Below are 12,618 nucleotides of genomic sequence, written 5' to 3'. Positions count from 1 at the left end.
TTTTTTAAAAAAATAGCTTTTGTTTTTAGTATAATTAAAAACCACATTACTTTGTACACATCTATTACAATTGGAAAATCTATAAAAATTTGCATAATTTATGTTTTCGAATTTTATACAACTGACTAAAATTTGTTTAAATTTAATTCTCTTAAAGGACTCTCAATTATTAATCAATCATTTATAAAGAAATTACTCTGAACGCAAACTTTATAAGCTTGTTTTTCATCGTTACCGTTAAAAGTAGTGGAAACCCACTAACCGCCGTTAAAAATATTCAAAAATAAAAAGCCCATTCTCCAACGGCTACCCGAGCCTAATTCCAAATACAAAAAACCTTCTCAAAATCTCACCTTCATCAACAACAAAAAAAATCCCCAAATCAATCAAAGCATCAAAAAAAATCCCCAAATCGATCAAATCAAAAAAAAAATCCATGGATTCCACACCGCTGCCTCAGTCGTCCGATCGCCGAACCAAATCCGCCTCGCGCCTGTCGAAGCTCCGCCACTACAGCGGCGGAACAATCACTCAACTCTCCCTCGACATAGTCCCATCTTCGCACAAAATCTCGACTCCTCCGCCGGAATCATCCGTCTCCCCCAGACCCCCTTACACCCTGCCGCTGAAGGAGCTTCTCGCTCTCTCCCCATTGCCTCTCAAGCGATCGAAAGCCGACGCCGCCGATGGGAGGAGGTGCAGGAGCAGGACCTCCACAGCCTCGCCTCGGGGAATCCGGAGATCGAGGCGGCGGCTCGATCAAGAGGAGAGGGAGATTGTGGAGGAATTGGCGGCGAAGCCGAGGAAGAAGAGGCAATCTAGAAAGGAGAAATTGATTTCTTCTACTTCATCTCAAATAGTTCCTTCAAACAGTATGCATTTATTAGTAATTGAGTAATCATCATCAAAATTCACCATTTCTAGGTTTAGGGTTGGTTTATTGATTCATGTTTTTTTGTTTCTTGAATCTGATTTAGAAGAAGCTGGTGGTGAAGTCTACAATTTTGATGGGATTGGGGAGATTATACATGATTTGGTTATGTGGAAAGATGTCTCAAAATCAAGCCTTTGGTTTGGTTTTGGAACTCTCTGTTTCTTGTCTTCTTGTTTCACAAAGGGAGTCAGCTTTAGGTTTGTTTCAACTTTCAATTACTTATCATGATTTTTTACCTTTATTGGTTAGTTTTTCTTGGGATTTGATTGAATTCCATATGATTTTGTAAGCAGCATTTTCTCATTCCTATCTCAAGTGGGACTTTTGTTCTTGGGAGTTTCATTCTTCTCCAACTCAGTGAGGCAAAGGTATGGATATGATCACTTCAACTATTTGAGAGCTATGTGAGCTTCATTCATACCTTTTGTTATGAACCATTTGTTGAAGACTATGCAGGGAGGGGACAGAGGCGGAGGCGAAGCGCGAGTTCAAGTTGAAAGAAGATGATATATTAAGAGTTGGGAGATTGATACTTCCAGCTGCCAATCTCGTGATCTCGAAAACCAGAGAGGTTTTTTCAGGAGAACCAGACATGACCCTCAAAGTAGTTCCACTTGATCTCATACATAGCCTGTCTGAAATGAGTTGAAGTGATGGAATTTGGACATTGATGATTCTTGTGGCTGTTTTAGGTTGTTCCATTCTTGCTCGTGGGAGCAGAGTATGGCCATTTTATCACCCTATGGAGATTGTGTGCTCTTGGTAAGTAGGCTTTGACAACATGGTTTGAAATAGTGCGGAATGTCTCAAGTTCTTGATGTTTGAATACTTTTATTGCAGGATTTTTTGCTAGCTTCACTGGTCCAAGGTTATACTCGGCTTACTCTCCTCGATTATCCGAGAAAGGTTGGTGTAGTGTGTTTTGATCTTGTTTTTCTTTTCATTAGCAATTGTTTTCACTAAAAGATGTAAATGCTTGGAATTGAACAGTTGAACATGTGAAAGCATGGGCACTGGGTGTTTGGGGAGGCTGTGCGCACAAAAAGATCGTGGCTGCATCGGCCGTGACAGCCTTCTGGAACCTAACATCTATCAGGACTCAAATATTTGCTGGTATGAACAACGAACGTTGCTGAGATTTTGCCATTTGTAGCAATTTTTGTAATGGTTTAGCTGATATTTTGCTATGCATTTGGCAGCATTCTTGTGTCTTGTGATATTCAGATACCGCAGACAGCATGTGGTAGCAGAAGTAGCAGACGACGACACAGCAGCAGCAGCAGCAGACGACACAAAGGCCACAGTAGATGATGCAAAGGAAGTAGCAGCCGATGAGCAGAAGGCAATAATTGCAGTAGAAATTGAATCGAAGAAGTAAACATTATTGATCTTATAGAAAAATAATCTTGTTGAGATCAGAGTTCTGTAATGTTGTAACGACATGTTTATATCTAATACAACCAATATTTGAACTACTGCTGAGGTAAAAAAAATTATCCAAAACACAGTTTCGACAGAGAAATTGACTTATGGCATCATCAATACCTGGCAAAAAAACGAGATTCATTTAACTTATGGCAACTTTGAAAACAAGAAGTGTTCGACTGGAAATATGTTCGAGACAAAAACAGCAAACAGGGAATGATCTGGAAATATGCTAATATCGTCTCCCGGCTACATATCCGAATATCAGAAAGTTATTGGGCATATCCATAACCAGAAAAGAAAAAAAAGCAACATTTGACAATTCTTTTGTCTGAATACAGTAAAACTGGGCCTTCTCAAGCTCAAACAAGACTTTCTTCACTTCACAACAATGATTAGAAGGAAGAAGGTTTTGCACAATTATTTTCCAATGGCTTCCAAAGATCAAGATCATCACACATCATCATTGCAATCTGATTCAGTAATGATGAAATATAAGTAGACATTACGAATGACTTTACTCTGAGGAGTTCCCATATTTGTTAATCACACATATTATACTAATCCAGTTAAGAGACATAATATAATTGAGAAATACAGAATATGATGGAAGAAAACTTGCAAGCAACCCACATAAACCTAATTTACATAGTTAGGCAATGCACAATCTGATGAAAGAAAACTCATAAGCGAACGTGAATATCTGAGACATGGGCGTTTGAGAATGAAAAGAGTGTTAGCAGAAATCTACAATTGAGAATTCTATAGTTTCTTAACAACTGCAAAACACAAGTCTTTATTCATGTAAAAGCAGCCAATCATGTCTAAGCTTAAGCATTGTCTTCTTGTAGGTATTTTCTAAGGAAAAATAATCCAAGTAATTCTTCTTTGCTTTGCCATCTTCATCTAGTCTTGTCAAGGCCTACAACAGGAAGAAAGAAGCATGGACTTCTTTATCAAAATAAGGAAATAGGCATGTCGAAGATAAGACAAATAATAGTATTCAAATTGAATAAGGATTATTTGTAAAAGAAGTCATAGAACAGAATTCCATCTAAGTAGCTATTGTATTCTAGAAAGTTGACCATGGTACTAAGAAGAGAAGGAATTGTTAAAGATGAATTTAGAAAATCGAATGAAACAGCATGACGTAGTGGACTAGCTTCAACTTAATCAGTATGCAATTGGTTCAAACATTTTCAGGTGGCAGGAGACTCTTCATGAAAAACTGACTCACCAGGGTCATGAAAAGAGGACAAGGTCACCAAAAGAGGATTCTACATCGTTAGATACCTAAATCAAGATGAAAAGCTGTTGGTTAGGCAATCCATCAGCATACCAATTTTAAGCATGAGGCTAAATAGAAATCTAAGCAAACAGTGCTTATGGAGAAAGATGAAGGATTGGAGCATAAGAGTCATATATATGACGATTTTTATGGAATACAAGAAAGTCTGATGGCCTCGGCTGAAGTTTACCTCACTTATATAGAAGGCAAAAAATTGCATGGAGAGAAGAATACGGTGGTCAGTGTTATAGCTGGGGGTTACAGCAGACAAACGAGATTTGACATACTTCTGGTTAGAGCAAGCATCCAACTACACTGAATGTACTCACTGACATAAGTCAATATATCCTCTTAAAAAAACTCAAGTTCTTACCCTACGCACAAGTGTTCTCCACGTGAAGAGTCCTTTAAACAACTTACTCATGGAATTTCAGTGATATTCTGGATTCTTAAAAAAGTGAAAAGTAAGATAGCCTGCAAATTCTCAATATGCTATATCAATTAACTAAGTGTCATTATCTTAGACTTCCTCTGCTTTTTATATATAAGCACACATTCCCCTTTTGGCACACACAAAAGGTTTGGTGATGAAATTTATTTAGTACTCACTAGATATATAAGCAAGTTATCAAATTTACAATCCCCTAGATGAATATATATGCAGCACATCCATCTCATCATTCAGCATCAGAAACAAAGGGCAAACCATTTTCCAACGACAAGGTAGCAAAGCAATAGAAAATATGCACACAAACAGTCGCCATTCACCAAAAATATGATGAGGCAACACAAACCAAAGCCTACAAATGCACAAAAATAAAAACAAAACTTATAACAGAAATAAAATAAATAAAAAGAAACTGTTAAACTACCTTCAGCGAGCCAACCGTAACCGAATCGAGAGACGATGAGCATCGATGTCATTAACGCTGAGGCAGTGGCGGTGTGGAACGGCTGCATCGACTCCACGCACGCACACAATTCAGCAGGTGAACTGCCGTAAAATGAAAAAAATACTAATAAACAAATTACTGATAAAATTCACGATTACATCATCGCACTGATCAATTGAGCTCAAATCCATAGCTCAAATCGATAGATGGAGGATAGAAGAAGTACCGGAAGATGCGAGGAGCCAGTAAAGGCGTTCTGGAGGGGAGGCGGAATGGCGAGGGGGAGGGGGAGGGAGCGGACTTCGCTTGCGACCCCAGCCTTGTGGCGGCGCTGCGGACAGCTGACGACCGGAAAACGGATCTGGCGGCGGCGATAGCCATTTTTGTGCTGGATGAAATGAGGAAAATGGGGTTTATTGGTTTATCGTTTCACCCAAATTGAAGGGAGCCTAAAACCCTACTGAGAGTTTGTTTATTTTATTTTTGTTCTTTTCTTTTCTTTTATTTAAATTTATTAAAATAGTTTGAAAATGTAAATTGATTTTAAAGGGCATCCACAATGAGACGGATGTCACGGCGGACATCCCGACGGACTTCCCAAAAACATCTCCTACCACGTCATAAGGACATCACACTACACAATGGCGGACATCCAAAAAAACAATAAAAAATCGGGACGTCCGTCGTGTCAACGCAATGGCGGACGTCCCGGAAAGCCGCGGAACTCCGGTTTCCGCAGCAGACGTCCGTATCCATATGCATGCTGCCTAATGGCGGACGTCCGGCACGCCGGTCCGACGTCCGCCGGGACATCCGCCATTGTGGATGCTCTAAGTCAAAATGGAGATCTCATTTTGATCTTTACTTTATTTTTTAATATTTTCATCCATTTTATTTAGTAAAAAATCCATTTACAAAACTTCAAAATTTGGATTTTGTGATTTGAAATTCAATGCGAGTTCTTTCGTTTCTGTTTGGATTTCTCTACGAATTACCATTTCCTATATAATCCTAACAAACTATTTTCCATGAATTATTGCCTATATGAAAGATGTAATAGTAGTGAAAAAGTCTTGGTAAAAAAAGTACTACTTAATAATTAGTGGAAGAGCTTATAATTGGTTCTAAGAGTTTGAGCATTTGTATGGAGTGTCAAATTAATAGCAGCAAAGTACAAAATCCAGAAGTGAAAGAATATATTCCCTTTTTTGTATTGTGAAAATGGTTTAGTATAATGTAGGAATAATAATTTGTAAAAAGATCTCAGAATATTTAGTTCCAAAAAAAATGATTTAACTTGTGAGTTGTGACACATCTAAAAGAATAAGAGTCGTGTGTAAAAAAAATTAACCATAACTTGTGAAAAATCATTCTGAACTCTTCGATTAATATAAATTGAATCTTAGCATTCTTTGAAAAATATATGAACTATTATACAGTACTCATAAATCAATAGTCCGATTTCATTTGATTCCAATAGAAAGAAACTAGCCATAAAAATTGAATCTCGATTCCAGACAATAATCAACTATACTTTTCTATCACATTAGCATAATCTTGTTATATAACCGAAAATGAGAACCTAAATGTGACTCATAACAATGTATTCTATAGAATGAGTGAAAAAAGGATGAAAATTTCACTTGTGGAGTTGGTGTTCACCATGTATAAGATTATAAACTCATCTGACAGACATGTGAAGCTTTTATGGTGTTCTTCAATGGTGTATCCAATCCACATGTGAAGCATCGCACCAAGAAATCACTCAACTTCTTTGATGATTCTTCGTTTACGCAATGGCTTGTTGATGATACTGCCCGGGGCGCTGTGAGCTCTCCTCCTCTCGTCTTTCTTTCTCTGGGCATCAGTCATGATGCGACGCAGAGAAGCTGCTTTATAGATTGGCTTGGGCAAGTGCCTGTGCCTGTAGCATCACAATTAAGGATAATAAGTGATGCACAAACAGAAAAAGACGGGTAATGTGTAGTTGGACGTGAGGCCAATAGTTCTACAGTGGATGTAAGGAAGACATAAATATGATCACAGAAGCAATGCCATTTCTTGTTCCATCTTTCTCACAGCCCCTTCACTCTTTAGATAAGTGCGATAATAGTGAACAGACAAGTTTGTACATTGCCCCGATTGAATGACTACCAACTAGTATGGGGTAGGGCGTCTCCAATGCAGATCATATAGAAGTATCATTTTAACTACAGCAATTCTTGTATCGATTTTGAAAAGTAAAATGCAGAGTAGAATCTCTTGAAGAGAGCAAATGTATGACTGTCCTACATTTTAAAATGCAATAGGAAGAGTTTTCACCTCTTAGAAGTTAGAACCAACCACAAACTATAGTTCTACAAAAACTTGCAGATTAGTAAAATTGAATGCACCTGACTATGCGCTTGACCTCAGGAAGATGCTTGTAGCGATTCTTAACAGCCTCCAGGTATTCATGGTTTTTACGCTCTCTCGGCAACAGCTGCAGGCATGCGAATGATTCAGCTATACTAGAAACAGCTTCTGGCTTGCAGAATTGACCAAAAGACACCCAGTTTTGACTACATGAACCCACTATTTAGTAGTAGTATACATCTAGTTTAGTTGATGACCATTAACTACCAGGTATAAGCTATAGAAACCAAACATGCCATATTTGAGATTGAAAATTGTAGCACGAAATACAATGCATTTGATATGTTGCAACAGCATAGGAAAGGATAATTGCGTCCAGAAAAGAAAGGAAATATTAAAAGTTGTAAAAGAAGAGATTCATACAACTCCCAGTTGCTCAGATGCTTTGGCCTTCCAAAGTCGAAGGTTTGTGTCATCACTACCAGAGATAATGTAGCTTCCATCATTGCTGAACTTGACACAAAAGACCCTGTAGATGAGGAAAAATAAACAGATTAGGACACATCTAATGTTAGAAAAGGATATACTGTCTCACATGGTATGAAGCCAAAAGCATAAATCCTAGCCACTAATTGAGTTTGTCATCTAAGGAACCCAATCATAGTTCATAGTTTACGACAGAATTTTTCCATAAAACACATAGTAATTGTATAAGAAGGATTCAACATTAGTAGTTCTCAATGTCATTAACCTTTGCATTCTCTTAGTATGATATATTTCTCGGCTGTGGCCACCATTATATTGGAATATTCTGACCTGCAAAGTGCAATGGCGACATCAAAAGATGTGTCTCAGAAAGAACATAAAACGATTCAGCAAGTAATAAAGACAAGAAACAGAATTCTTACAGTTCTATCATAAGATCCAGTTACAAACTCACGGCCAGTTGGTGAATAATCAATATCCATTCTGTGTATGAGCCATGATAAGTTAGTAAAGCAAAATGTTTGCACTGCATAATAAATCACAACCTCAAAAATTAGTACGACTCGTACGAAATTAGTAGTTGAGACTTACACTGCAGAAACATGATCTCTGTGCACACATCTCGCCTCATTCATTTTTCGAACATCATAACTATAGCAATTGCAATCTTCATTTGCCTGAATTGACATGATATATTAATTTATGATCATATCAGTCAAAACGTATAGTTTCACACCATGGAAGGGATCAAGGAAAACAAGCTCTCAGTTTTTATTTTTAATGCATGTATTCCCACCAAATTTTACATGCTTATTGAGAAATTGAATAATATATGCACTGCAATTAAGTGTATATATCAATAGCATTTCTTCTACTACTGCCTCAAAGATATATTAGAAAATGATGTAAATGAAACCAGATAACACGTAAGAAGCCAGCATCCTAATGCAGCATGAGAAGATACATGCAGCAGGTTGTAAAGAACAAAGTCCAAACGAAGTCCATAGGTAAAGAGCAGAGCTCCCACCCAGGTATAAAACACACTTTTTCGTTTCTCTTGAACATTTAGCTGCTATTATTATCCAACTGAGCATCAAAAGAAAACACGAGAAACGGAAGACAAGTAGTTGCAGAATTAGCTTACAGCTGTAAAGTTCATAGGCTCCATTGGGTTCCATGCTATGGAATTTGTTTTTGTCTGTGGAAGAAGAGACAAATCTTTAGGAAATGTAACTAACTAATTAAAAATAAAATGCAATAATATATGTAAACATTAGGCCGACGAGCATCCATAAAAAACAAAAGGTAAACAAACAGATTGCTAAATGTGACCATCATAAAATCGCAGCTTAACATTCAATTCTTCAGCAGTACAAGTCTACAAGATCCATATATTCAGATCAAAAAACAATCGAGTTCAGGCCAATAATCAAGCAATACAGAGCTCTCTTCCAAACCCCAAAGAAAGAGACAATATGTTGGCTCTCTACCAAATGCTTTTAACTTCTAATAAATGCTAGTAGAGAATGATGCCTCAGTAGGAAGATGCAGGCATATCAACTAGTCTTAATGCTAGAAACCTTATTATTAGAACAATTAAAATATTATAATATGCCAGTAGATATTAGCGATAAAGTCATTGCAGGAACACAAGTTCTAGGCTGTTTCAGTGTAAAAAGGCAACACAGTACCAAATATTCCAATAGCAGACAATGCCACTCAAGGAGAACTAGGAATGGAGCTATTTAAGAAATGATATATTTCCAAATTAGTTAAAAGTAATTTTTATTTCTAAGGTAAATTCTTAACTATAATAAAATGTAATAGGAACCTTAGAGTTCATTATATAAGGCCAAAAATATTTTAGCTCCAGCAAGTTCTAAACATGGATATGTCATGTAATAAACAAAAAGGATTGTTCACATACTGACAAAATAAATCCAATTCATTAACCTGCATAATAATCTTTCTTGCAGGAGAAGACAGCCGTAAATCATATATAGTAATGCTTCGATCACTGCAATTGCAAAGGTGAAAAATTGTTAATATAGCGACCTAAAATCACATGCCAATCTTGTCAAAACTCAGTCTGTGTGAACATTGCATCGCCGATAACTATGCATACAATACTTTTCATGCATGAATAGTGACTTATACACCATAGGGAAGCTAGTTAGAGAGCACATTACAGATATCTGAATAAAATACTGCAGTCCTGAAAATTGCAGACCTGCCTGATGTTGCTAATACATTTGGTTCCCCTGGATTAAACCGCACAGATATAGCTGTATCTTTGCCCCATTCAAAAGTGTTGATTGGCTGAGACCTGATTTTGAAAGAAAGATAATATGTTGGAACCTAATTCATTTTCAAATAACGAAACATATATATGAAGCCATTTAAACACCTGTTGTGGTTCCATATGTCTACTTGAGCTCCAGCTGTGGCAAAAAGTTCCCCATTCTCTTGGTGATCAACACCCCTGAGAGAGAATAATACACGACGGAGACAAAAAAGTGTTTTAAATCAAGAGTGTTATGAAGCAAACCAGATTACGTTATGCATAGTTGTGTAGTCAAACATAAGAAATTTCATGTAAAACAAATCAAATTTACCAGAAGGCACTTTTCCAAACATAGGTTGCTAGTGGCTGCCAGAAAACCAAATCCAAATGCACTTGTTTAGGTAAATAGAAGATCAGCTGGTATTTGAACTGAGATGATAGAAAAGATAAAATAACAAAGATTAACCTTGGCTTCGTTATCCGATGAGTCATCTTGGGCGTGAGAAGGAAGAGGAACATTCCAGAGCCTGACACTGAAAAGTGAAGAACCAATCCAAAATTGTATAAGAATTCCCATCTAATCCAACACTTGAACAAATTTAGACATTCAGATATAAAGCCTTACGTCGAATCAGTCCCACATGAAACAAGAACACGACCATCTGCTGATGCTGTCAGACCCCGTACAGCACCTTGGTGACCAGGAAACTGGCATACTGTCTGCCTGGTGGCACATCAAATATACATTTTCAGGGCATAAACAACTAAAAGTATCAGCCATCAGCAACTAATATGTAAAGGTTTCTCTTAAGCGTCATACAAATGCACTTGATCAAATGTTACACTTAAGAGATTGGTATATCTACATGCTACGAATACATATACGGAAAGAAAGGGAAATCTAAATAGTTATCCCAAGATTAGTTAATAAGTATATGAAACAAGTCAGAGGCTGTTGTTTGTATTACCTAGTAGCCAAATCCCAAAGACGAATATCTGTAGACGGAAACAAAGTAGGAGTGTTAGTTTCTAATAAAAACACAGCTCGTCACTTAAAAAAATGCTTAAACACCATTTTACACCTTCAAACAACAAATCAAGCAATTTCTTTTGAATCAACCAATAACAATCTTCATCTTTAATTTGCTTCATTCCGTTGTATTATACAACAACATATCAAAATGTATAGAAAGTTGCAACAAAAGCATACCTCCATCCATAGACCCCGAAAAAAGCCACTTCAAATTAGCTGGGTTCTTAGCCATCGCCGAGACCGCATCAATGTGCCCATCCATAGCCCCAATGAAAGGACGCGCAAATATCTATGCAACAAAAGAGCACACAGTTTCAGCCATTTACTCATTTAATCCTAAAATTGAGCTGCAAATATTTATTAAAAATTGTGACACCCAAATATCCGACGAGAGAGCCACCTTATCTAATTTAGCTGCATTAAGAGCGCGAACATACTCGACTGCTTTCTCTTGAGTTCGAAGGGTAGGATCAAAGTTGCGGAACACCCTCTGCAAAAAAAAACCCCAAAAATATAAATTTGCCCCCATCGGAAAATCAGAAAATTGGCATCAGGAAAAGCGCTGAGATGGAGAAAACCTGAAGGTCCTGACTTCGTTCTCGGGTGAATTCATCGGTAGAGCGAGAAATTACTTTCACCTTCATTGTGTGAAGTACGTCTGTAATTGAGGTGTGGGGAGTGGAAGCTCAAAAACCCTAGAGACAATCTAAAACCCAAGGAAAGAGACACAGAGACACGCTATTTGTTAATTAACTAGTTGATTTTTATAAATGGTCAGAATTTTGTTTATTAAAAACTCTATTGTTAATTAAGTATTACTAATCTTCTATATTAAAATAAAATAAATTTAATTCATTTTAAAACACTAAAAATAAAACAACTAATTTTGCATCATGTTAATTTAGTTTCTTTTTTGCTTTCTTGCTAAATTAGAGTGAAATTCAGTGTTCATGAACTGCATCATTTTAGTTTCTTTTTGCCTTCTGCTAAATTAGAGTAACTACCAATCTGTGGATTAAAATATAATCACTAGATCCATTTTCATTTTTTGGGCTTTTTGGAATCAAGTATTTTAGATATATGTACGATTTTTGAATTTAGAATATAATCACAAGGTTCTTTTTCACTTGACCTTTTAGGATATTCAACAATCAAGAAAATGGGCTGAATCTCGTGAAACCATTTTGACGAAAACCTTGATTGGGGTAAGTCTCATTGTTATTAACATGTAATCTATGATTTTCGATACATAAGAGGTTGTAAGTTCCAAGTGACTATTCACACACGCATACATAAGAAATCATATATGGAGAGAACATGTATATAATCTATTAAACACTAAGGTGAAATTAAGTTAGAGTGTGTGTAAATATTCAAAAATGGTGTAGTTAGTATAAAACCATCCAGCATTAAATAGATGAAACAATAAATAGCACCAAATTGCACCCAGTTGCCATTTTGCTCATCCAGACTTCTTACTGGACGCGAAGCACGTGCAAGGTTAAACGAGGTAATAGGCAACGTTGAACCATTGCCTATTTAGGATAGTTCCGCCAAGCAAGGTGTGAATTGGTGTAGAAGGAGATGCAAAATTGGGCTTCTTACAACGCCCAACTTTTACTTTCAAACCATGATTGGGCTTTGCATTGTGTCTCTATGATTTTCAAGAGTGATATATACGATGTACTTCCTCCATTCCATAGAAATAGGTCATTTGCAGATAATACGGATTTTAACATGTAATTGATAAAATAAAAAAGAATTGAGAAAAAAATAGTTAAAATAATATGAAATATATACTCAAAAATAGTGTAAATGATTGAAGTAAAATTGTTTTTTGTGTGACATATATGATCAAATATGGGTTTGAAGTTGATATAAATGGTTGGAAAAACCCTTTTTAGAGCATTCACAACTGCA

The 12,618-nt window shown here is 36.7% G+C and overlaps 3 protein-coding genes across 7 annotated transcripts; 1 reads left to right on the top strand and 2 right to left on the bottom strand.

Moving 5' to 3' along the window:
* Window positions 1–308: 308 nt before the first annotated feature.
* Window positions 309–2,409, top strand: LOC121811662 (reticulon-like protein B17). 4 transcript variants are annotated; one of them, XM_042212555.1, is made up of 8 exons: window positions 309–872; window positions 981–1,131; window positions 1,228–1,302; window positions 1,391–1,538; window positions 1,627–1,696; window positions 1,775–1,840; window positions 1,925–2,047; window positions 2,134–2,409. In XM_042212555.1, the coding sequence occupies exons 1-8, from the start codon at window positions 437–439 to the stop codon at window positions 2,310–2,312; spliced, it is 1,248 nt and encodes a 415-aa protein (XP_042068489.1). In that variant the 5' UTR covers window positions 309–436; the 3' UTR covers window positions 2,313–2,409. The 4 variants fall into 4 exon arrangements, with proteins under 4 accessions (XP_042068489.1, XP_042068487.1, XP_042068488.1 ...); XM_042212553.1 differs by having other exon boundaries at window positions 1,382–1,538; XM_042212554.1 differs by having other exon boundaries at window positions 978–1,131.
* Window positions 2,410–2,456: 47 nt separating this feature from the next.
* LOC121811663 (protein NUCLEAR FUSION DEFECTIVE 6, mitochondrial-like) lies at window positions 2,457–5,012 on the bottom strand. 2 transcript variants are annotated; one of them, XM_042212558.1, is made up of 3 exons: window positions 4,767–5,012; window positions 4,520–4,641; window positions 2,457–2,832 (listed from the first exon to the last, which is right to left on the bottom strand). In XM_042212558.1, the coding sequence occupies exons 1-3, from the start codon at window positions 4,919–4,921 to the stop codon at window positions 2,813–2,815; spliced, it is 297 nt and encodes a 98-aa protein (XP_042068492.1). In that variant the 5' UTR covers window positions 4,922–5,012; the 3' UTR covers window positions 2,457–2,812. The 2 variants fall into 2 exon arrangements, with proteins under 2 accessions (XP_042068492.1, XP_042068491.1); XM_042212557.1 differs by lacking the exon at window positions 2,457–2,832 and adding an exon at window positions 3,029–3,281 and having other exon boundaries at window positions 4,767–5,010.
* A 973-nt stretch (window positions 5,013–5,985) lies between these two features.
* Window positions 5,986–11,437, bottom strand: LOC121742067 (DDB1- and CUL4-associated factor 13-like). Its single transcript, XM_042135094.1, has 17 exons — window positions 11,277–11,437; window positions 11,099–11,188; window positions 10,876–10,987; window positions 10,634–10,661; window positions 10,291–10,389; window positions 10,132–10,198; window positions 9,997–10,031; window positions 9,789–9,863; window positions 9,612–9,707; window positions 9,335–9,398; window positions 8,526–8,579; window positions 7,973–8,058; window positions 7,804–7,864; window positions 7,647–7,711; window positions 7,319–7,424; window positions 6,934–7,022; window positions 5,986–6,464 (listed from the first exon to the last, which is right to left on the bottom strand). The coding sequence occupies exons 1-17, from the start codon at window positions 11,340–11,342 to the stop codon at window positions 6,302–6,304; spliced, it is 1,356 nt and encodes a 451-aa protein (XP_041991028.1). The 5' UTR covers window positions 11,343–11,437; the 3' UTR covers window positions 5,986–6,301.
* Between the last annotated feature and the right edge of the window lie 1,181 nt (window positions 11,438–12,618).

Source organism: Salvia splendens, chromosome 7, assembly GCF_004379255.2.
Source record: "Salvia splendens isolate huo1 chromosome 7, SspV2, whole genome shotgun sequence".
Taxonomy (NCBI): domain Eukaryota; kingdom Viridiplantae; phylum Streptophyta; class Magnoliopsida; order Lamiales; family Lamiaceae; genus Salvia; species Salvia splendens.
This window is presented reverse-complemented; position numbering and strand designations above follow the sequence as displayed.

Bases quoted from the DNA above. Each gene is read 5' to 3' on its own strand.
- LOC121742067 (XM_042135094.1), bottom strand. From the start codon at position 11,342: ATGAAGGTGAAAGTAATTTCTCGCTCTACCGATGAATTCACCCGAGAA. The intron at 10,988-11,098 runs GTGGCTCTCTCG...TTTGTTGCATAG, and splicing joins ATGCAGCTAAATTAGATAAG to ATATTTGCGCGTCCTTTCAT. The intron at 10,199-10,290 runs GTAAGGCTTTAT...TTCACTTTTCAG, and splicing joins TCATGTGGGACTGATTCGAC to TGTCAGGCTCTGGAATGTTC.
- LOC121811663 (XM_042212558.1), bottom strand. From the start codon at position 4,921: ATGGCTATCGCCGCCGCCAGATCCGTTTTCCGGTCGTCAGCTGTCCGC. The intron at 4,642-4,766 runs GTACTTCTTCTA...ATTTTACGGCAG, and splicing joins CTGGCTCCTCGCATCTTCCG to TTCACCTGCTGAATTGTGTG. The intron at 2,833-4,519 runs GTAGTTTAACAG...TTACTGAATCAG, and splicing joins TTACGGTTGGCTCGCTGAAG to ATTGCAATGATGATGTGTGA.
- LOC121811662 (XM_042212552.1), top strand. From the start codon at position 437: ATGGATTCCACACCGCTGCCTCAGTCGTCCGATCGCCGAACCAAATCC. The intron at 1,132-1,227 runs GTTTGTTTCAAC...TTTTGTAAGCAG, and splicing joins ACAAAGGGAGTCAGCTTTAG to CATTTTCTCATTCCTATCTC. The intron at 1,841-1,924 runs GTTGGTGTAGTG...GGAATTGAACAG, and splicing joins TCCTCGATTATCCGAGAAAG to TTGAACATGTGAAAGCATGG.